The sequence below is a fragment of the Podarcis gaigeae genome, assembly GCF_964106915.1.
Source record: "Podarcis gaigeae genome assembly, chromosome: 17".
In the NCBI taxonomy this organism is placed as follows: domain Eukaryota; kingdom Metazoa; phylum Chordata; class Lepidosauria; order Squamata; family Lacertidae; genus Podarcis; species Podarcis gaigeae.
In genome coordinates this window covers 9,415,671-9,438,878 of record NC_139694.1, presented here as the reverse complement: position 1 = coordinate 9,438,878, position 23,208 = coordinate 9,415,671, and the positions used below count along the sequence as shown (strand labels likewise).

Sequence of the window (23,208 nt, the reverse complement as noted above, 5' to 3'; positions counted from 1 at the left end):
TTCCTGAATGTTTGGGTGCAGTTTGTTGCTCAAAAGAAGTGTCAAAATGTGTTTTAAAATGCATTTATTTACAATTTTTAAAAAGAAAATAAGGTTAAAATACATAAAGAAATGTGGGATTTCATGCAGGTTATTATTTTTTTAGAGGGTGGGGAGGATGGAGCAGACTTATGGATGCATATGAAATTAATACAGACCAGAAAGAGGCTTATCTCTAGATACAGCTTTGCAGTGTAAATATGCCCTTAGCCGTTGCGATGTTCTTCAAAATTCCCTTGCAGTTCTGATAAAATGTTGCTCTAGCCCTTTAACAAGCTGTTTCATCTCCCAATTCCCTTGTCCATGGTAGTGTATTTTTATTCAGAAGCTTTCTTTTCCTTCACAAACTGAATCTCCAGCCAATGTAAATCAGAATTTCCCAGCTGACTTCACTAGAGCTGAGGATTTGCCGTGCGATGCTTAGATGGATCCCCAGCTACCTGTTTCAGGCAGTAATTAAACCATGCTTAGTAGATCAACTTTCAAGCATTTTGGTAATGAGCCTTCATTAATTTTCACTCGGAATAAATTGTAACACTCCAGAGACAGTACATGAAAAAGGACGGGCGTCTCTTAATTCTGCCTCCCTTATCTAGCTGCTCTCACTCAAACAGAGTTTCAGCCCTCAGCTTGCAGTCTCAAAGGATATTTGGTCTTTCTTTTAAACCGCATAGGTCACAGTTTAATTAGAGGGAGGAGTGAAGGGCATTTACCTTCCTGTGAAATTGATTTTGTAATTTCTTGAAACCCCACAGAAGTGTTGACTTCTTGAAATGAGATAAAATGGTCTAGGATGGCTGGCATATCATGTTTGCTGAAGTTGTTGTAACTCTATGTTGTATTCAGCAAGGGACTTGCCAACCAAAATTAATTGGCGCTTTTAGGCGCACTTGTCTGTACTGTGATATCACAGCCCATTGGGGCAGCAGGCTACTGTAGCAGCAATTCCTTCGACTTAAGGAACCCTGTGAAATATAGTTCTGTAGGAGGGACGGGGTCGGAATCTCTAACAAAATTTTCATCACTCTCGTGAAGCTAACCATTCTCGGTAAACTGGGAAATTCACCATGTGCTGGTGTTACAACCCAAGTAACTATGCCTGTGTGTTAGCTATAACAACAACAAACAATACGAGCAGCACACAGACCAGTATACTAGATAGCACTGTAATTCTTATTGCATAATATACATGACTTAGTAACAAAAAAAAAATGTGTGCACTTGTAAATTCTCTGATATATTTGAAATCAACTGAATACACGTCTGTCAATCTTTGAAAGTCCGTAGAAGTATAATAAGTCTATGGTTGAAACAAAGTAATAGATGCTATCCTGTGGGCTAAGCGCTAAAACTTTTTGTGCTGAAGAAGATTCCAGCGAAACAGTCAGATTATCCGGGATCACTGACCGTTGTTATTCACCTACTACTTCGTCACCATGGACGCCTAAAAAGTTTTACCGCTTAGCTCGCAGGATAGCATCTATTACAGATGTGTGTTCAATTGATTTCAGATATATCAGAGAATTTACAAGTGCACACATTTTGTTTTTGTTATTAAATCATGTATATTACGCAATAAGAATTACAGTGCTATCTAGTATACTGGTCTGCGTGTTGCTCATATTGTTTGTTGTGTTAGGTTTGCAACACAGGGGTTTGTCGTTCTGTAATGTGTGTTAGCCATGGCACCCATTCTTTCCCTTAAAAAAATGAACTGTTGGAAATCTGACATGGTGCCCCTGCTACTACTCCCCCTTTTAAACCCCCTGGTTGTTTCTTTCCTCAGGAGAACACATTCTATCTTTTGCGGCCTGTGCTGGGAGCGAAGCAATTGTGCAGCTGCTCATTGAAAATGGCGCCAACATCAGAGTGCAAGACTCTTTGGGTACGGCATCTTCGAAGGGAATCTGTGACGAACCTTGGGGGGATTCATGCTGGAGAAGAGTGTGGCCCCGTAGTCCCCCTCCCTCATAGTCCAGTGCCTATTCCCTGCCGTCCATGTCGGGGTACAGAAGTAAATGGCCATTCCTGAGACAGCAAGAAGCCAGATCCCAAATGATGGGATCCTGAGCATTGTAGGCCAGTGTTCTTTGGTAGTTTCTTGTAGAGGAAGCCCAGTTCATTATATAATTGGTAGAATCTAATGATAAAGCTTTGGGGTGACTGGGCAGCAGGTGTGCGGCTAAGACCATAAGAAGAGACTTCTGGATCAGGCTAGTCTCACAATGGCCAACCTGAGGGAAATTCTCAAGCAGAACCCAAGCCCGTCACCTCATACCTGAGACACCAAGTTCTGCTGGACATGAGGGGGGGGGGGGGCTTGTCACATGCACATGATGTCACACGTTCAACACGCGTGTGATGTCACACACATAGTGGGGCCCTCTGCCACTGTGGGGAGCCCCACCGAGGCCTGCCACAACCACATGGGGGCCCAGTAGGGCCCTTCGCCACCACAGCCCAGCCCCTAAAGATTGAGGGGCTTGCCCCGTCCCCACATACTTGGAGGGGGGGCATGAGGTGTCCTCAGTCCCATAGAATTGGCGCCTATGCCTGATATTCACCTTTTCTCTAAAATTCCCCAAATACTGCAACATTTCCTCAGGGGGGGTGCTCCATCTCCTTGGACATTTTGGTTGCCCTGAGTATGTTTGAATTCCTCACACACACCAAAACCAAATACCCTTCCAATGGAGAATCAGTGTGTTAGGGAAGATTGAGCCTAGCTTTCTCCCTGACATGCTGTTTTTCTATATGCAGGGAGGGCTTATTATCTATTGTTATTTATTTATCCTAATTTCTATCCCGCCCTTCCTCCCAAAGGAACCCAAAGGCTTATGGGATGTCTATAGTCCAGGAAAAGCTTTAGACTTGATTCCACTAATTATTGTAAACAAGTTTTAATAACCAAGTTTATGATTAGAAAAATCATAGACTAGCTGTAGCTGGACTCACCACATTGGTGATTACATATTTCAAGTGTTTCCTGTCAGAAATACTACAGTTCAACAGTGAGAGTTACTCTCTTTGATTCTGCTATTCATGGATCTTTTTTTTCTCTATAAGGCTCTTTATAGGAGAAGGAAAAACCCAGACCCATAGCCTGGCAACAAACTTTATTGATGAATCTGTCCATAGCATAAGAACTCCGTGCCTCATTTTTTGATGCTGGCCTCTTCTTTCAGCAAAGCCACCAAGATTGCTAATGAGACAGAACAAGGGCCCTTGGTCGCCTATAAAAGTCTCCTCAGGATATCAGAATGATTCTTGTTTTTCCACTTTGTGCTATTGCAGGTAACTCTGTCCTCCACATCTTGGTTCTCCAACCAAACAAAGCATCTGCCTGTCAAATGTACAATCTGTTTCTTCGCTACAACAAGGAAGAGAAGGAGCTGGTGGGCCTGGACTCGGTCCCCAACAACCAGGGGCTCACTCCCTTTAAGCTGGCTGGTGTGGAGGGCAACACAGTGGTGAGTAAACGAGTACGCAGCCATATTCTGCTGCAGTCGTAGCTGTTGGTTGCTGCTGTGTTGTTTTTTCATTTTAATGTATTTATATCCTCCTTTGTCAAAGTCACTTAAGGCTTTAAAGCTGACAAGTCACATAACAAAACTAAAAATGCAGTGCTCATTAATATATTAAAACAGAATGGACCACCTCATGATTCATATGCTACATTTTACAGACACCATGGGATGCGGGTGGCGCTGTGGGTTAAACCACAGAGCCTAGAACTTGCCGATCAGAAGGTCAGCAGTTCGAATCCCCGTGATGGGGTGAGCTCCTGTTGCTTGGTCCCTGCTCCTGCCAACCTAGCAGTTCAAAAGCACGTCAAAGTGCAAGTAGATAAATAGGTATCACTCCGGCTGGAAGGTAAACGGCGTTTCCGTGCGCTGCTCCAGTTTCACCAGAAGCGGCTTAGTCATGCTGGCCACATGACCCGGAAGCTGTACGCCGGCTCCCTCAGCCAATAAAGCGAGATGAGCGCCGCAACCCCAGGGTCGGCCATGACTGGACCTAATGGTCAGGGGTGCCTTTACCTTTACCTTAGCCACACATTTGAATACTTGAACACTGGTGAGACAGTAGGACCATCCGTGAGTGCTGTGCTGTGACCCCCTAAACCCAACTGAACTTCTAAGCCCCATCTCCCATGACCCTCTTTTTCCTGGGATGAATAGTCATTAAAGTTTGTAGAGAAGACCATAGTGCATCTCTGGTGAAACTGCTGGAGGAAGTGCTGTAAAAGGGCAAAGGACTGCACAATGAACAAACCACACATTCTGGCGTGGGTGGGTTGATTCAACCCCTGTGAGCTGCTCTTAATATGGGCAGCTGTCTGTGTGGTGGCACTCATATGGTTTGGGTTCCTAGCAGCAACCACCATATTGGACAACATATTAACTGGGCCAATGAAATTGCAGCAGGAGGAGCATTTGTGGGTATGACAAAGCAAAATAAATGAGTTGGATTAGTTTTATATGAGAATGGAACTAAGCCCCAAGGGCTCTGGCAGTAGGACTACAACTCCTCTCATCCCTGACCATTGGCTGTGCTGGCTGGGGCTGATGGGAGTTGTAGTCTGATATCTAGAAAGCTTCATGTCAGCTACCCCTGAGCTACGGTTGGAAAAACGATTTAGATACAATGTGATTTCTGCCAATATAACTGCACTGAGGTTTATTCTATGATTGTGTACACTCTTTCCCTATGGTATTGAATTTTTCTGAGTCTTTCATAGAAAAAGAGGGAGAGAAATTGTGCTGCAGGGGGTCATGGGGTTACTGCACAATCTGTAGCAACCACCTTGACATGGGTCTAGTCTAACTGAGATTTTTTTCTTCCCAATAACCAGATGTTCCAGCATTTAATGCAAAGAAGAAAGCACATCCAGTGGATGTTTGGGCCTTTGACATCCACCTTGTATGACCTCACGGAAATTGACTCCTGGGGTGATGATCAGTCGCTTCTGGAGCTCATTGTCACCACCAAAAAGAGAGAGGTATTTGTTACACTAACCTACCCTTCAACATTTCTCCAATGAAAATTGTTATGTACTGAAGTTCTCACCTTGGGCCAGCAGTGGGATACTGTAGATAGTTATGCAAATAAGGGATTGAAAGTGACGTTCAGTGATTGGATAGTTTTAGAAAATAGTTACAGTTACATTGTACTGGAGCTCTATATAAGCAGGCTGGCTGAACCCTTCAGTTCAGTTCTGTCCTGGCCTGTGAATAAACAAGAGCTGTTTGAAGAATCGCTGTGTTGTCTGATATGTTCACCCACAACTTAACAAAAATAGAGATGTCCCCAACATTTCTCTGATGAAAATAGGGATGTCCAACACTATTTTTCTAGAAATGCAGGTGCTGGAACATACCATGAATGCCCCCCTTGTTCCCTTATAATGGCAATGGTGCCCACCTGAGAGGTGCCGGAACTGAGTTACGGTGAGGTCTGGTTGAAAAAAAGCTCCTATCCTAACATTTCTCTGATGAGAATAGGGAAATCCTAAGGAAAAGCCGAACATTCCTGCCTTAGAGCAGAAACTGGGGTGGCTTCTGTGAATCCAGGACTGCCCCTGGAAAATAGGGACATTTGGAGGGTCTGCACTGAATTTATCTAGAACAAGTAGCTTTCAAATGACCTTCTAGAAAGCCCTGTTTGTTGTTTTCTTGGCAGCTTATACAGGCTCCTCCGTGAGGAAGGATCAGTAATGGCAGACTAACTTTTCTGAGATTGGGGAGATTTTCCTCCAGCACTGAGCTTCCTATGAGTAGCCACAGGGGGGTGTAATGTATTTTCTGTCCTTGAGGATTGTTTACTTCTGGGTGTGTCTTCTCCTTAGGGAAGAGAATGACAAAAGCCTGCTTTATACTCTCCAGGCTCGGCGGATCCTAGACCTTACCCCTGTGAATGAGCTGGTAAGCCTGAAGTGGAATAAATATGGAAGGCCGTATTTTTGCATCTTGGCCTTATTCTACGTCTTGTACATGATTTGCTTCACAATGTGTTGCGTCTACCGGCCTCTGAAAGAACGGCGCTTTAACAAAACAAATGAAAGGGATAACACAATCTACGTTCAGAAACTTTTGCAGGTAAATCCTCACTCAACTTGAGTTTATTAAGGATGCAGAAGTCATCTGCAATTTCCACCGCCAGGAGGAAATTAAAAAAGACGCATTGATTGCCACAGATAGGTATCCCAGATATAGCAGGTTTCCTGAAGAGTTAGCAGGCGAAATTAGAGAGGAAATGGTGAATTATTGCACAGTTAGAAAGAACCCTAATTAGTTGTTTATTTACCCAGCAATTATATGTAAGTTTCTCTGCATTCAGTGGGATTTGCTCCCATACATGTGTGTAGGTTTGCAACATGAGGAACAATGATGACCAAAAGCCTGGCACAATGCGCAGCAGCAAGCTATTCAATAGTTTAGTGGGAATCATAGAACTGTAGAGTTGGAAGGGATCCTGAGGGTGATCTAGTCCAACGCCCTAAAATGCGGGAAAGTATGATTCGAAAGATGCCCAACAGTGAGCTGGTCTGTTGTTTGAATTGGGAACATGATGAGCCCCAGTTAGAATAAAGTACAGTCAGTTCTTTCCACCTTAACTGGAGAAATGCACAGAGACACTGTTTGTGGGAGGACTGTAGCTCAGTGACAGAAGGCAGAAGAGGGATAGATGATTCTTGCTAACGGTTTGGAATCTAATGTGGCCACCTGACTCTGGGAGAATTCCCGGAAGACCTACATGTTACTGGAGCTATGTAGGCCTACAGTTGGACTGAGCTGCAGAAACTTGAGGTTCAGCACTTTGCACCCAGTTTTTGTGTGGCTGCAAGCTTCCTTGTTGATCATGCTACCTCATTAAATCACTGGTCATTTCTTTACTACTTGTATCTCATGCCCTGCAACATCCTATGGGACATCCTAAGGAAAAGAGGGACATTCCTGGATCAAATCAGAAACCAGGATAGCTTCTGTAAATCCTGGACTGTCCCTGGTAAATGGGGACACTTGGAGAGTCTGGTGATGGCTGGAACTATCAAGTATTAGTACAGAGGCTGTTAATGCCGAACTCAGCACTTGCCCCCCAATCCTGTTTACACAAGTGCGCTAGTGATTCTTGAGCTGGTTCCATTGTTCTTGTGCTGAGTTTTTTCTCCCTTTAGGTTGTTTCAGCACCTCTGTTTCCCCACCCTCTGTCTTTTGGGATCTGAGAAGCCCAGGAACTTCTACAAAAGCACCATGCTTATGATGTTCTCTGTTATAATTTTGCTTCCAAGCAACCTTGAAATAATTATTTTCAATCGCCTAAGTGCAGGTATCAGCACTTAATGTGCAGGATGTGAGGGGGCTGAAGCCTGTTCTCTTTTTAAAGACAGGCAGACTGAGTTGCCCCAATTAATTTCCCCCCTAAATTGCTTCAAATGGTTGTTAAGTGGCTCACTTAGTTTGGAGCTGGAATATGTATGAAAGATGCCTGGCAATTAGATGCCATTTTCAGACACAACTGGAAGTCATTTTAGTATTAGTCCAGGGAATTGTACGGTAATACAGAGGCAAGGCTGGCTATTGAGTCCAGGTTCCTAAATGTTCCCGCCTCCTTTTTTGCCTATTCTTCTAGATTTTACTGAACAATATATGAGCAATCAGATGTGGAAAATCCATTTCAGAGTGTGATGATTTAATTCCTTGTTTAATTGGGCTGAAAGTCTTGGGGTGGATACTAGTATGCTGATTATTCCACCATGTGCATTTCTACAAAAAAAAGTTCAAATAAAAACATACCCTACTGCTTCTGGAAAATGCACGGGCTCTGGCTTTGCTAGAAGAGGAGGAGAAGAGACTCCCAAACTGAGGATGTAACTTTTATGAATGTGATCTGAGGCATCAGTGGTGTCCTTAATTATGGAGGAACATGGTGGAATTCTGAATCTGTTCAAGATTAGATCTGAGTTCAGAAGGTTTAGCTTTGATTGATAAGTTTTCTATTGACTATATGATATTCCTAACTGTATGGATTATGTTTTTTCCCTTTCTTCTCAGGAATCTTATCTCACCCCTGAAGATGACCTCAGGTTGGTGGGCGAGCTTATCACTGTTATTGGAGCCATAGTGATATTGATTCTGGAGGTAAGAAAAGCACTTTTCACTTCTGAGTCCTTGTGTGAAATGAGAGAGCATGGGTTTCCAAGCATTTTAAATAAGGTGGTATTAGGGGAAAATGGTACCCATTAAGCTATTGCTACGCCCACCAATATCTTTTTTTTTGGGGGGGGGGGAATGCTCTGTTGTCACAAAGAAACACCAGGTGTTAGTTGTTAACTTAATTCTTACAGATAGGATGGAATCAGCTGGCAAAGGAAAAAATAAGGAAGGACTTTTGGGATTGCTGAGTGGTTGAAACAAATCTAGAAGACACAGAGAACAATGAAACTTACCCATCTTTGTAAGATTCAGAGGGTGACAGCAGAAGCTAATACTCTACTTTAGACTGAATTCGCACACACACACGATTCAGAACATTAACCAGAATGTTGTAACTGGCACACAGGCCCCGATCTAGAGGAAGTTAACAGGGTTTGAACTGAACAAGTGCACGAGCCGCCATTGAAATCAGTGGAATATGACTCTTGATACTCGCAGGTCAATGTTGTATGGAGAAAGAATGAAGAGAGTTGTCTTTATCAAATGTTAGGCATTCCCTTTGACATACAGTGGTACCTTGGTTCTCGAACTTGAACCATTCCAGGAGTCTGTTCGACTTCCAAAACCGTTCGAAAACCAAGGCATGGCTTCCGATTGGTTGCAGGAGCTCCCTGTGCTCAAGCTGAAGCCGTGTTGGACGTTCAGCTTCCGAAAAACGTTTGCAAATCGGAAAACTTACTTCCGGGTTTGCGGTGTTCAGGAGCTGATTTGTTCGGGAGCGAAGCTGTTCGAGTACCAAGGTACCACTGTATTCATGGTTCTCTCCCTAAACTAGTTCAATCTAATTATAAACAAACCTGAAACAGTCGTAGTCCATGGTGTGGCATGTTCAGAGGAAAGGCTCCATTCTTCAAGCCTATCCAGCAGTTGTTGTATTTGACTTTGGTGGTCTTTGTCCAATGACTATCTTATTTGTGGCTAATAGTGACTTTTCTTGTGATGATTACTTCATAGCTTCCAGGACTAAGCTCTAGCATTTAAAAATGGTTCGGGAGGTCTTTGGGAATCCGGGTGCAAGTGTGCGCCAGGCCCAATTTAAGTCTAGGCACCTGTTTTTGTTTCTTTGCAAATAAATGGATGGATATCTAAAACGTTCATCGATCTCTTTTGGGTTTTTTTCTCAAAAAAATTAAGCACACTTTTGATCAGTGGCTCTTTGTCTCAGATTCCAGATATCTTCAGAGTTGGCATCACCAAATACTTTGGGCAAACTATCCTCGGAGGACCTTTCCATGTCATCATGTAAGGTTCCTTTCTAGCTGGTTTATGATTGTGGGTCAAGCGATAAAGATCTATGAATCAGAAGGGCTGTGGGAGAGGGCTGGTGTTCATTTCCTTTTTAAAAATATTTTTTATTAAATTTAAAGGAAAAAGGAAAATGTCCACATATACCCTTCAATACATAATTTTGTGGGGGGGCTTTCAACTTCCTATCCCGTTTTCCATGGTGATTTTATATTCTCCCTCTTTTCCATACCCCGTCTTCTATCTCTTATATCATAACGATATTACATTAAGTCCTAATTCTTTCTGTTGCTCATGCTTCAAATCCTGCTTGCGAATTCATTATACCATAATATCTCTTTAAACAGCCTGAAAAAGGCTTCCATTCTTCCACAAAGCTGTCATCATTAAGTTTTCTTTATTTCAGCTGTTAACTTTGCCATTTCTGCATAGTCCATCACCTTGCTTATCCATTCTTCTTTTGTAGGAGTTTCTTCTTTCCATTTTTGAACTAATAATAATAATAAAAAAATTATTTATATCCCACCCATCTGACTGGGTTTCCCCAGCCACTCTGGGTGGTTCCCAACAGAATATTAAAAACATGATAAAATGCCAAACATAAAAAAATTTCCCTAAACATGATTGCCTTCAGATGTCTTCTAAAAGTCAGATAGTTGTTTATTTCCTTGATGGGAGGGTGTTCCACAAGGCAGGTGCCACTACCAAGAAGGCCCTCTGCCTGGTTCCCTGTAACTTCACTTCTCGCAGTGAGGGAACCACCAGAAGGCCTTCAGAAGAGGACCTCAGTGTCCGGGCTGGATGATGGGGGTGGAGACGCTCCTTTAGGTATACTGGGCCGAGGCCATTTATGGCTTTATAGGTCAGCACCAAAACTTTGAATTGTGCTCAGAAACCTACTGGGTTTCCTTGCTGCTGTCACAGCATACATGAACAACTTGATAATCTTTTAGGGGACTTCTGTCCCTATAACATTTCCACTCTCCTTTGCTATTTCTCCCTGTGCAGTATCACATACGCCTGGATGATACTGGTGACTATGGTGATGCGTCTCACCAGTACAAACGGAGAGGTGGTCCCCATGTCCTTTGCTCTGGTACTTGGCTGGTGCAACGTTATGTACTTCGCACGAGGGTTTCAGATGCTGGGGCCCTTCACTATCATGATCCAGAAGGTCAGTAAGCAATCAGTGGGCGATTGAGGGAGTAAGATGCTGCAATGCATCAACGGGTCTGGGATAAAACACAGTGACTGTCTAAGTAGTGTACTTTGCTTTTGAAATTGTTTTGTGGGTCTTTGGGCCGTAATAAAGAATGTTTGTTTGTTTAGCGTGTGTCTCTGCCACCTATTCGCATGAGTTCATATGCTAGCTGTTCAGGAAAGCTCTTGAACTAGGAATGTGTGAAAGCTTGCCCCTTTATCTCCACGGATAGATGTGATTTCTGCAATGCAGGCCTGGATTTGTCGTTTTAATTATTATTTGCAGCTAGCTTAATTGTACCACATGGACCCTGTTTAAAAGCGCAGAAAGCAATAGTAATGCTGAATAATTGTTGCACATCACATGCATTTGGCTTAATTACATGACAGTTTGTGCAACCACTTCTCACCTCCCCACAACTCCAGCCAGAGATAATGGTATCAAAACCACTCTGTGCAGGATCACTTATCTGCAACAGCATGTTGCTTCCCCCCCGGAAGTGCAAAGTCACCCATCCCTGTCCCACAGTGAGTTGGGGGGGAGGACTCCCTTGGGAGGCAAGGATGGGGGATAGAGAGCTCCCTCGAAGATGGGAATGCCCTGCGGGTGTTTTCTCCTTTCTGGACTGCTAGTGAAGTAAAAACACTGCCAGGATAGTGATGCCAACAGTATCTTTCTCCTTTGGGATCATAGGGTTGTAATGATCCTCAGTGGAAAAAGCACCTTTACGCTGGCAAGAAAAACAGAGGGGTCTCATGGGCATCTCGGGACACGGGTGGTGCTGTGGGTTAAACCACAGAGCCTAGGACTTGATGATCAGAAGGTTGGCGGTTCGAATCCCCGTGATGGGGTGAGCTCCCGTTGCTCGGTCCCTGCTCCTGCCAACCTAGCAGTTCAAAAGCACGTCAAAGTGCAAGTAGATAAATAGGTACCACTCTGGCGGGAAGGTAAACGGCGTTTCCGTGCGCTGCTCTGGTTTGCCAGAAGCGGCTTAGTCATGCTGGCCACATGACCCGGAAGCTGTACGCCGGCTCCCTCGGCCAATAAAGCGAGATGAGCGCCGCAATCCCAGAGTCAGCCACGACTGGACCTAATGGTCAGGGGTCCCTTTACCTTTACCATGGGCATCTCACCTCTATGAAGGAGTATTCCACCACCTGGTACCTCAGCCATCCTCTCTAAGGTGATTTTCCTCCCTGGGGGAGATGGAATGGCAGGCAGATGACAGTGGGCATTGTACCCTATAAGCAGTCCCTTTGAATGCATATCTAGTCTGTATAAATTGGCAATACAGTCGTACCTTGGTTCTCAAATGCCTTGGTACTTGTACGTTTTAGCTCCCAAACACCAAAAACCCAGTTTTTGAATGTTTTTTGGAAGCTGAACATCCGACGCAGCTTCCACTTGAGTGCAGGAAGCTCCTGCAGCCAATCGGAAGCTGCACCTTGGTTTTCAAACGGTTTCGGAAGTCGAACAGACTCCTGGGATGGATTAAGATTGAGAACCAAGGTTCCACTGTAGATTCACCACAAATGAAAAGAAGTATTTCTACATAGAATCGGACAACTGGATCACATCTGATGGCAGATGCTCCCCCTGATCTCCTCCTCCTTAGATTAGCATTAGTGTAATATGGTCTGATGTAGAAATGTGAAGCCCCCCACAAACCCAGAAACATAGGAGGAATGTCCCCCATCTTTCTTGTTATTATTTCCAGTTTTTCAAAAGCTGAACAAATGTGGGTGGGGGACTGATTCCACCTCCATTTACCCATACTTTTTTACTAGACCTTCACATCTCCAGTCTGATCCCAAAAGGTTCTGGTCTGATCTAGCCATCTGTTCCTCGTGTCAAGGATTGTGTGTGAGTCGAGTTGCTTCTCATTACTGTGTGTTCCTTTGTTTACATGTGCAGATGATATTTGGAGACCTTATGCGCTTCTGCTGGCTGATGGCAGTGGTGATCCTTGGCTTTGCTTCTGGTAGGTGACATGTTCCAGGCTGTTCTGAAAAAGTCTGATGATTGTTTGTATTCACATATTGCAGATGGAGGGTAACAGGTGCCCTGTATCAGCTGAGCTAAAGCCAGAGAAGCTCAAGAAAGAAGGTCCTTGGCTGTGGACTGTCCAAGTTCTGTGTGCCATAATCCTCTATCTACAGAATAACTATTAAAATAAAATAGCACCCAATCTCTAAAATAAATGAGAGTTAAGATAAAATAAATGTTGAATAACGTACACCATACATGATGCGTTGGACAATTTAAATGCAAATTTGTACCCTGTAAAATACTATAACAACTGTAATAATTGCTCAGTTTTTTATGATGAGTCAAGTCTTTGATCCATTCAGCCCAGTACAGTCTGATCTTACTAGGGGCTCTCCTAGGTATTTCCTAAGCCCAACAGCAGCTGGAGATCCTTTAACTGGAGACATCAGTAGCTGGACCTCTTTTGCTTGCTTAGCATGTGTTCTGCCACTGAGCCCAGACAACCGCCTTTCCTCCTCCTCTTCCATGCCTTTGCTGGCTCTCATCTCCATCATTTTTCTTTCTTCTGTTTCCCAGTACACCCTAGAAGCTCAAAAGCGCACCTACAGTAGATAAATTCAGCTCTGAAATGGGATTTGTATTTCGGAGCAGCACAAAAGCATGAATGCAAAGTGAGGCACAGTGGCGGTGTTGGGAGATGAATCTAATCCTTAGGGAGTGAAATGATGTTGTGCTATCAGTCCTATGGATTGAAGAAGCTCTTGTGCACTTCCCAAGGCAAGAGGGAAGAGGAAAATGACCCCCCCCCCGGCTTATCTTTCCCATGTGGATGCAAATTCACCTTGTCTGGGGAAACTCAGTTATTAGTGTCGCATCCGTGAATTGATTTTTCATTTTGATTTTGTTGGGTTACCCAGATCGGATTCCATATTTATTTGCATCCAAGTACTGTGACACACCCATGGCTGTCTATTGCATTGCTTGACCTTTTGTTTAAAAACCAACAATTCTCCTCTTTCCACTCATACCTGACCAAGGTGGACTCTGGTCCAGAAAGGTGAATGCTACAACCTATTTCTTCACCTTCAAGCTGCCATGAGACACTTGTTTTTTCACTGCAACAGATAAACAAGGCTAAGGGTCCTTTCTAAGAAAATGGTTTTGCTTGTAGAATGACTTGTTCTCATGCAACAAATTTCCCCTCCTCTTGGAGCAGACTTGAGGGGGGCATGGGAGGGGGCAGAAGAGGGACCAGATATTCCGTTGCACAAGCAGAAGTTGTTCTATGAGCATAATGACTTTGTTGGAAGCCAAGCTTGCAGGTTCGAAGCCGATATGGGACAACTGCATATTCCTGCATTGCAGGGGGTTGGACTAGAGGGTCGCTTCCTGCTCTAAAATTCTATTATTCTATGCACCCTAACTAACTTAACATCACTTGATTTTCGATGGTACCTGGCAGTGACAGTTTGGCCATCTTGTCTGTGTCATTTAGACATGAAATATCACAGAACAGAGTTTAAAATGCTCTCCAAGATCCTCTGTTGCTATTATTTATTTGAGGGCTCACAACCTTTTGGGGCAAATGCGCACATTTGAACATTTTGAGAGGGTGCTGTGGACAACAGTAATAAAACAGCTGCTGCAGAGTATGGGCATCAGTCACCAAATGTGGAACTTTTCAGAGTTGAATACATCAATGTTTTACTTTATTTTGAAGTCAGGTCCTGCTTCAAGGAGCTTAGAATCCAAACGTCAGCAGTGATGGAGACAACTAAGGGAAGGTGGTGGGGGGAATAAAAGACGAATATGAGGAAATGCAAGTATGCATGACCAGGTATTGTTTTGCTTGGTTGTAAAAGTTGCAGCTGGGGAAAGAGTCTGACTACATATTACACTCACTTCATGTAGGCAACCACACAATATATTTGGCTACTGAGAATTCTTAGTGCCCCATGCCATCAAGCAGAAAAAAATGGAAAGGGGAGAAGCTTTGATTTGCCAACTGTTTACACCCGTGCATCCTGGGAGGGTCTTCCATTGGATACATAGAGTTCAAGGGTGAATGAGTAGCATCCCTTAATAAAGTGAGAGGAAATCTTAAGCTATGCAACGTTGCCCAGAATAGGCAAATATCCTAAAGATCCCCTTCACATATGATACATGTCATGCATGGGTCAATATTGATGCATGGAATATCTCACTCTTCTTCTTCTTTCTTTTCCAGCGTTTTATATTATCTTCCAAACAGAAGACCCTGATGAGCTGGGCCACTTCTACAACTACCCCATGGCACTTTTTAGCACTTTTGAACTCTTCCTGACCATCATTGATGGACCTGCCAACTACGAAGTAGACTTGCCTTTCATGTATGGGATCACATACTCTGCCTTTGCTGTCATCGCCACTCTCCTTATGCTCAACCTGCTCATTGCCATGATGGGGGACACCCACTGGCGTGTGGCTCACGAACGGGACGAACTCTGGAGAGCCCAGGTGATTGGTTGACGTTTTGTCCTGTTAACTGAAGATGATGATTGACCACTTCCCCCGAGCTGATTGTGTTGTTTATGTTTACAACTGTCTAATAATTAATTCTCTATTTATTAAATTTGTACTTGGCATTTCCTCCTGAAGGAGCCATGAGCATGGGCATAAAGATGCAAATAACAGATTCAAATCTGAATTTTAATTTGTTGTAATAATTATAACCAGCCTTGGAACCTGCTGGTAAATGGTGAGTAATGCAAATAACAACAACAACAACAACAACAACAACAACAACCATTTTATTGTTTTATTTTTTGTTTGCTTTGAGGCTTTTTAAAAAATCAAGTGGTATATAAGTTATATGAAGAAAATCAAAACAAATAGCATTAGGCAAAATGGCAGACAAAAATGCTGAACTTCCTTTTTTTAAAGTAAACTAATGTGGAATTGAAGTGAATTTAATATGGGGGGGGGGGAGAAATTAAAATTGACTGAGCTCTCTTTCCCTCAAGCTTCAATGAAACTAATAACCCATCTTTTTCAAACTTGTGTGTTTCAGGTTGTTGCAACTACTGTCATGCTAGAGCGCAAACTCCCACAATGCCTCTGGCCTCGGTCTGGGATCTGGGGGCAGGAGTATGGGCTGGGCGACCGGTGGTATCTCAGGTAGGATTGGCTTGTCCATCATACTCATTCCTGTAAATCTCCTATGCTGAATACCAACCTTTTGGCACCTTAAACGCCAACAACGTTATTATGACATTAGCTTTTGTAGACTATAGTTCACCCCATTGTCTGCATGCAGTGTTGTCCTCACTTGCTGATATACATGATTGTGTCTGGGAAATTGTAAACAGTGAGGTCAAAGGAAAAATTAACTGTACAGGTGGTGATAGTTACATTAAAAGTGGTCCCTGAAAAAGTGTAGTTGATAACGGAGCCTTCCTGGCATTGGTAAGCCAGCTAACACACACACACACTAGGATAAGAATCCATTGTTCTGATTGGCCCACAGGTGATAGCATTGAACCTCTCCAAGGGAGATCCCTTGATCCTCCAAAGGAGATCCCCTTGATTAATGTGTGTTCAAAACCATGGTCCCCACCCTCGCCCCTGGCTGCTGTTTCTCTCTCTGCCTGTCTGCTTCATAGCGTTCCAACTAATGAGGGATCATGTAGTGGATGTGAGCGCATCGGAATGCTCTGTGGCCAATCAGATACATCACTAAGGGCATATTAAAGGGAAGGCAATGCTTCCATTAATGTTCACTTAGGAAGTGATCCTTCCCAGTGGGAAATTGCAGCATAGTTTCTCAGCCCTTTGCTTGAAACATTTCCGAAAGACTCCCTTGGACTCTAGTTACTGGGTAGGTTAATGAATCTTGTCAGCAGAAGCCCTGTGCAAGGACGTCTGCTTGTGCAATGGGTTTTTCCTCCCTCTCTTGTGCCCCCAAAATTAGTTTGGGATGAGGATGGGAGAACCCTAGGAGCAGCACACAGGAGGAGGATCGTTCCGTCTTAACAAGCCAAAATGCTTGCCCCGATGGAATGACTGCCTTAGTGTGATGTTGAATTCCTCTCATTATTTTTGCAAAACTTTCAGGTCAGCACCGGTTTTCAGGTTTGTCTGTGCCTACCCTCTGTGCCAGGACAGGATAACAACAAGAAATGTATAGAATCCCATCTGAAAAAACTCTGTTGCCTATGAACTCCTTTTAGAGCCCTGAAAATTCCTCTGGTGTTTTGGCCAAGCAGGGACCTCCACATTTACTGCCAAATTTTGCTTTAGGTAACATTTCCTGGCAACTCCCAACTATTACAATTCACAGTGCTGTGTTGGTTTGGTCGGATTCTTCCTTTGTGCTGTGGCTGCTAAACAAGAAACTTTGTGCCTTTTTGTGTGTGTCACATACATTTAGATTCCAGCATGATCTAAATTTGCCTATCTTTGCAGATCTTATTTGGAGTTGGGGGGGGGGGGAGTTAATTATTATACTTCAGCAAATCGAAGCATACACACAAATGCCTTTCTTCCCAGATGTCATGTGCTGGCACTGGGTTCTCTGTTGTGTGCTATGTGTACATCTGATACACTCCTAACCTCTGGTGTTATTAAAATTAATAGCTTTGCCAACACTAGTTACACAGGCAAACTGTGACCGTGCTAAGTTTCAGGCTGCTGTGATCCCTGCAGCACTTTCCAATAAATTAATGGCCATACTTTTCTTTCACAGCAGGTGGAAACTATATTGCTTTTTCTCTTTAACCTTCAGTTTATGGAATAGTTCGACATATTTTGTTCAAACTTTCCAAAACAATAAACAAAAACCCCTTTGCTGCTTTGGAAAATTCCACAAGTGACATAGGCGAATAATTCTGGAGAATCAGGATCTCATGTAAACATTACACTATAATGGTTTCAGGTTGCAATCCAGAAGGATAACGTTAGCAACTGAACACCTGTTGTGCTTAGAGCAATATTACAACATTTCTCTTAAAAGTTAGCATTGGAGAAATGGAAACTCCCATTCAGCAAGCCATGTTCTAATTATTTTCATTCAGTTTTCATTGCTTTCTGTACCTTTCTAGTGTAGAGGCTGTTGGATTTGATGATTTTCTGTTTACTTTTTTCTCCAAGGTCCATTTCACAGCAACAAATCTGGGCTTTCCAGGCATGGTCTGCGATTTAAATCTCTCAGTCTAAACTCCCATTTTTGTTGCTCTGGAGCTTTCCTTGCAAAAACCTGTGCTTCAAAGAGCAAACATCAATCTGCAGAAAACCCGAATTGACGTTTGCTCTGATTGAGCGCTAAATAGCATTTTGTGGGAGAAGCTCAAGGCAAAAACAAACAAACCCTGTTCAGACACAGACAATATCTGGAAAGAGTAAGTGTGGGTAAGCCCTTATGTGTACACTCAACAGGGAGCAGCATCTACTCCCTGCTAAGTACAGTGGTGCCTCACAAGACGAAATTAATCCGTTCCGTGAGGCTCTTCGTATAGCGGTTTTTTCGTCTTGCGAAGCAAGGCCATTGACAGCTTAGCGGATTAGCGGCTTTTAGAGGCTTATCAGCTTAGCGGATCAACTGATAAGCGGCTTAGCTGCTTAGAAAAAGGGGGGGAAAGGGAAAAAAACCCGCAGGAACTCGCAAGACATTTTCGTCTTGTGAAGCAAGCCCATAGGGAAATTTGTTTTGCGAAGCGCCTCCAAAACGGAAAACCCTTTCGTCTAGCGGGTTTTCCGTATTGCAAGGCGTTCGTCTTGCGGGGCACCACTGTATACCCGTATGTATAAATGGGTAAATGGCATTTCCGTGCGCTCTGGTTTCCATCACGATGTTCCATTGCGCCAGAAGCTGTCTAGTCATGCTGGCCACATGACCCAGAAAGCTGTCTGCAGTCAAACGCTGGCTCCCTCGGTCTGAAAGCGAGATGAACCCCACAACCCCATAGTGATCTTTGACTGGACTTAACCATCCAGGGGTCCTTTACCTTTTTACCTTTACCTATACCCATGTGTCTGACCAAACTGCGGGAGGCAGTGGAAGACAGGAGTGCCTGGCGTGCTCTGGTCCATGGGGTCTCAAAGAGTCAGACACGACTAAATGACTAAACAACAACAACATACCCATGTGTGAAGTCTGCATTCATCTATTGATTATATTCACACTTGTAGGGAGTTTCCATGTGATTTAGGTGAGAACAGCTGTTGAGGCTGTATACTTTGCCTACATAACTCTCCAGGGAAATACTCTTCTGGCAATAGAGCTGAATACCAGATGACCTTGAAGAGTCACTTCAAGATTTATCACTCAGTGGCAGAGTCCACGGTGTGCCTGCACTGATATCCAGGTTCAATCTATGGCATCTCCAGTTAAAAGAACCCCATGCAGTTTGGCTGGAAAAAAGTTCCACCTGTGGCCTTGTCCTTGCAGGCTATTGCCAGTCACATATTAAAATAGCTGCAAAAGGCAGCTAGATGTGCCCTAGCAGCACCTGCCAAGGCCTGAAATATCTGGACTTAACGTCTAGCTTTTTTGGTAATTTGCACAACATTTTGATCTAGGAGGTGGTTTGATCTAGGAATGGGCCAACACCAAGTTGCTCTTCTGACAAGTCAGTTGCAGTCAAGTGTCTATGTCAAACATGCTGAAACCTCAAGGGGGTTCTCTGGTTGTTTGTAACACTCATTGGGAAGAACAGCTGGCCAAGGGGGAAAGAGAAGGGGTATATGAGGAAGCAGAGGGATCTGAAAACATGGGAAGAGACCTATTGGACCTCTCCTCCAGTGGGAGATGGGGTGGGGCTACAAGAGTCATCCCTCCTGCTGGAATAAGATGCTGAGGGTGCGATTTTCCCTGAAGGAGGAGAGGACCATCAGGTGTTGGCTGGAGCCCTGTGCTGCTCAGTTCATCTTCCTTCCCCACATTAAGGCCTGGGGGAGAGCAGCTTGGGGGAGAGCAGGGTGGGGCGTTCATAAAAATGAATGGGGGCCTGCTTGCCTTCGTTCTACTGCTGGCTGATTTGTGCAGACATGCTTGCCTCATTCATCACTGCTGTGATGAATGCTTGCCCCTAGTTTGCATCCCTACTTTGTTCATTCTTCTGGCTGGGTTGTTTTTGGGGGACGGTTTTTGTTGCTGTTGTTGTTTAGATTTTGTTGTGACCTATGTAGAAATTGTTCCATTTGGTTGTGTATTTTTTTAATTTTTAATTTATTGTTTATGACTACTTACGTTGTAGTTTTTCTCCATGTTGTAAGCCGCCTTGAGCATGGTTTGAACTGTGCAAAGGAGGCATACAAATAAAATTATACATATGTATGTATGTTACATCTCCTAAGATATGAACACCGATCACTCTTGGATATGTGGGAGTGGGAAGAAGAAACCCAAGCTTATCATGCAGAAATGTAACAAGGTAGTTCTGCTCCCAATTGCCAAATTGCTTGCTATTTTTACCAGGACACTCGACATTTCAGAATTATACTGTAAAATGGAGAATATTGAATGCTAACCTTCTTCAGCAATGCCCCCCAAATAGGGTCACCAGTTATGCAATGTCCTCCCAAAAAGAGGGTTTGCATCATCATCATCATCATCATCATCATCATAAAAAAATACATAAAATTTGCACAAAAATTATATATGGCAATTTGCATCAATAGATATAAATTTTCAAATACAGTGGTACCTTGGTAGTCAAACGGCCTGGCTCCTGAATAAATTGGCTTCCAAACGCTGCAAACTTGGAAGTGAGTGTTCGGTTTTCGAACGTTTTTCGGAAGCTGAATGTCTGACGTGGCTTCCGATTTGAGTGCAGGAAGCTCCTGCAACCAATCGGAAGCTGCATCTTGGTTTTTGTACATTTTTGGAAGTCGAAAGGACTCCTGGAGCAGATTAAATTCAAAAACCAAGGTACCACTGTGATTTCTGTAATTTATCTCAGGATAGTGGTTTCTCCAGGTGCTGCTAAGTGTTGATAGGTGATGCTAAGGTCCATGCTTTCTATCTTTTCTGGTTCCTTATCTTTAAACCAGACTTGGACTGGACAGCACTCAGACAGTTGACACATTCAGACAGAGGACTGTCCTCTGATCGCCCTTCAAAATTGAAGATTTGTCTTCTGTAAAGCAGGGCTCATAACCTCCCTTAACCACCCTCCTCAACAATACACAGAGCCCCTCCAAGCACTGCATCAGCACTCGCTGCTAACTTAAATTTTGGGAGTTGGCACAGAAATGGTAACAGCTGTTAAAGGCAGGAGGCCGTCGCTCTCATAGCTCCATATAATTGAATTAGTTGCGTTTTCAAGGAGGGTAATTCTACCTCTTTGCCTAGGGGTTAAGACAAAGTGTGGGGTGATTTGTCATGATCGTCTCGATCTGGAGATGCCCCATTGATCTCTGCACCACCACCCCGTACTTTCCCCAGCAGAACACAAGGGGGAAGCATTTCTTTCCCCTGGACGGACATACAGTTTCAGGCCACTGAGAATGGAAGCTTCACATAATCTTTATGTCGCAAGAATGAAGCTGCATTCAAGTGGAAGAGCTTTGCTCTGACAGTTGTGCATATCCCTTGAGTGTTGAACTATGGTGGGAAACGGGGAGCAGAGGAGAGAGAAGACCTTGCCCATTTCTCTCAACAGAGAAACAAATGTGGAGGGTATCTTTGATGCAGTTTATCTATTGCGAAGTGGAATTGGACCAGCTCCACACATACTGTCACCCCCCATGGGCTGCTGGTGCAGTATCTGCATAGGAAGCCGTTTATGTTTGTGTAGATTCTCCACACATTGTTCAACCCTGATTTTCTCAGGTTCTAAATCTGCGGCCTACACCAGGAGAGCAGGATCTGTGCTTCAGGTGCCCTCCTTCCAACTTGGGGAAGGTGGATGTCAGCCCCACTTGCACTGCATCATATGAGGTTTTTAGAACCTCATGGGGCTACTGACAAAGGACTGCCATCGTTTTGAGATAGAGGTTGAGCCACTCATTTTGTGGGACAAATGCACAAGTGGCCTGTTAACCTATTTTTTTTCTGGTTAGTAATTGGACCATTTCACTACCGCAGCTAGTCAGAGAAGCCCATGGATATTTGTATATAACATACAGTGGTACCTCTGGTTATGAGCTTAATTGGTTCCGGAGGTCCGTTCTTAACCTGAAACTGTTCTTAACCTGAAGCACCACTTTAGCTAATGGGGCCTCCTGTTGCTGATTTCTGTTCTCATCCTGAAGCAAAGTTCTTAACCCGAGGTAATATTTCTGGGTTAGCAGAGTCTGTAACCTGAAGCGTATGTAACCTGAAGTGTATGTAACCCGAGGTACCACTGTACTGTAAACAACTCTGCCAAGGAGTGAAAATACAATGCCATATCCCAAAGCAACCTTACTGCATCATCAGATAGGTTTGCTACTCTTAGAGGTCAAATCTGAGGCAACCAGCAAGGGGGCGGGGAAGGATGATTGCAAATAACGTTCATTGATTTCAATATTTGCTCAGAAAATAGTGCATTTGCAATGATGCAAGTCGGGCAATTTTAGTCTGTGGACTTAATGCTCTTCCAGGGATGCTTTTTCTCTAGGCAGCATCACTCCCGTCAAAATGCGATTATCCAGAGACTGTCTTGTATTTGAGGGCCCTTCTTCCCATTCTGCTGAAAGGGATCCTGGGCTTCGGCCTCAAAATCCAACGCACTCACACTAATAATTTGCATTGTTCTGCTGCTATTCCAGTGACTCCTTTCTCCCCCTTGGCTGCTACTTAATACCACTGGCCTGATTGTTCATTGCCCTCACGGATGAATTTGCCCAGTTGGCTGTCGCGACCCTGTGTGATACTGTGTGCTCATGATTTCACCACATGAAACATAGCATTGTTACATAGAATTGTAGAGTTGGAAGGGACGCTGAGGCTTGTCTGGGTCAACCCCTTGCAATGCAGGAATATGCAGCTGTTCCACACGGGGATCAAACCTGCAGCCTTGGCAATATTGGCATCACACTCTAACCAACTGAGTTATTCAGGTACTTGACTATATCATTGAACAAATCATGTGGGTTGCCGTCACAGCCAGCAGAACAAAGTGGCACTTGTGGGTGCATGAAGCTGACTACAAGGGGCTAGAAGCAGCAAAATGGAGCCGCGAAGAGCAACAGCACCAAAAGAATGCAAACATATTTTTCCACAAGTTTTGAAAAATTGCTGAAAATGGCAGGCACTTCCAAGACCCTATGATTATATTAATGCAGAAATGGTTTTGGCACGGCATCTGGAAGAGAGGGGAATGTGGGGTGTGACATGTTCTTTTTAGTCCTGTTCTTTGGGGTGGTGGCGGCACATAGTACTGGGTTATGGGGGCAGATCATATACAGGGCACTGGCTCTGTAGAAGATTCTGCATTTGTGCAGGGAATCTATTCTTGGTGCCTGTCTGATTCTGCACCCCTGTAGTTTGGAGGGGAAATGAATGAACCTGCCAGCAGGGTTAGTGGGCTCTTGTAAACTGCCATTCAGAAAATGGCC

At 43.9% G+C, this 23,208-nt stretch overlaps 1 protein-coding gene across 1 annotated transcript in view; it reads left to right on the top strand.

Annotated features, from left to right (window-relative positions):
* The window catches only part of LOC310834713 (transient receptor potential cation channel subfamily V member 6-like), a 73,073-nt gene that overhangs the window by 46,740 nt on the left and 3,125 nt on the right, over positions 1 to 23,208 (top strand). The window contains exons 5-14 of the mRNA XM_083718855.1: positions 1,826 to 1,924; positions 3,334 to 3,509; positions 4,895 to 5,041; positions 5,925 to 6,137; positions 8,094 to 8,180; positions 9,421 to 9,497; positions 10,509 to 10,674; positions 12,616 to 12,682; positions 14,918 to 15,186; positions 15,740 to 15,846. Of these exons, the coding sequence (XP_083574981.1) occupies positions 1,826 to 1,924; positions 3,334 to 3,509; positions 4,895 to 5,041; positions 5,925 to 6,137; positions 8,094 to 8,180; positions 9,421 to 9,497; positions 10,509 to 10,674; positions 12,616 to 12,682; positions 14,918 to 15,186; positions 15,740 to 15,846 (1,408 nt within the window). The remainder of the gene's footprint in view (positions 1 to 1,825; positions 1,925 to 3,333; positions 3,510 to 4,894; positions 5,042 to 5,924; positions 6,138 to 8,093; positions 8,181 to 9,420; positions 9,498 to 10,508; positions 10,675 to 12,615; positions 12,683 to 14,917; positions 15,187 to 15,739; positions 15,847 to 23,208) is intronic.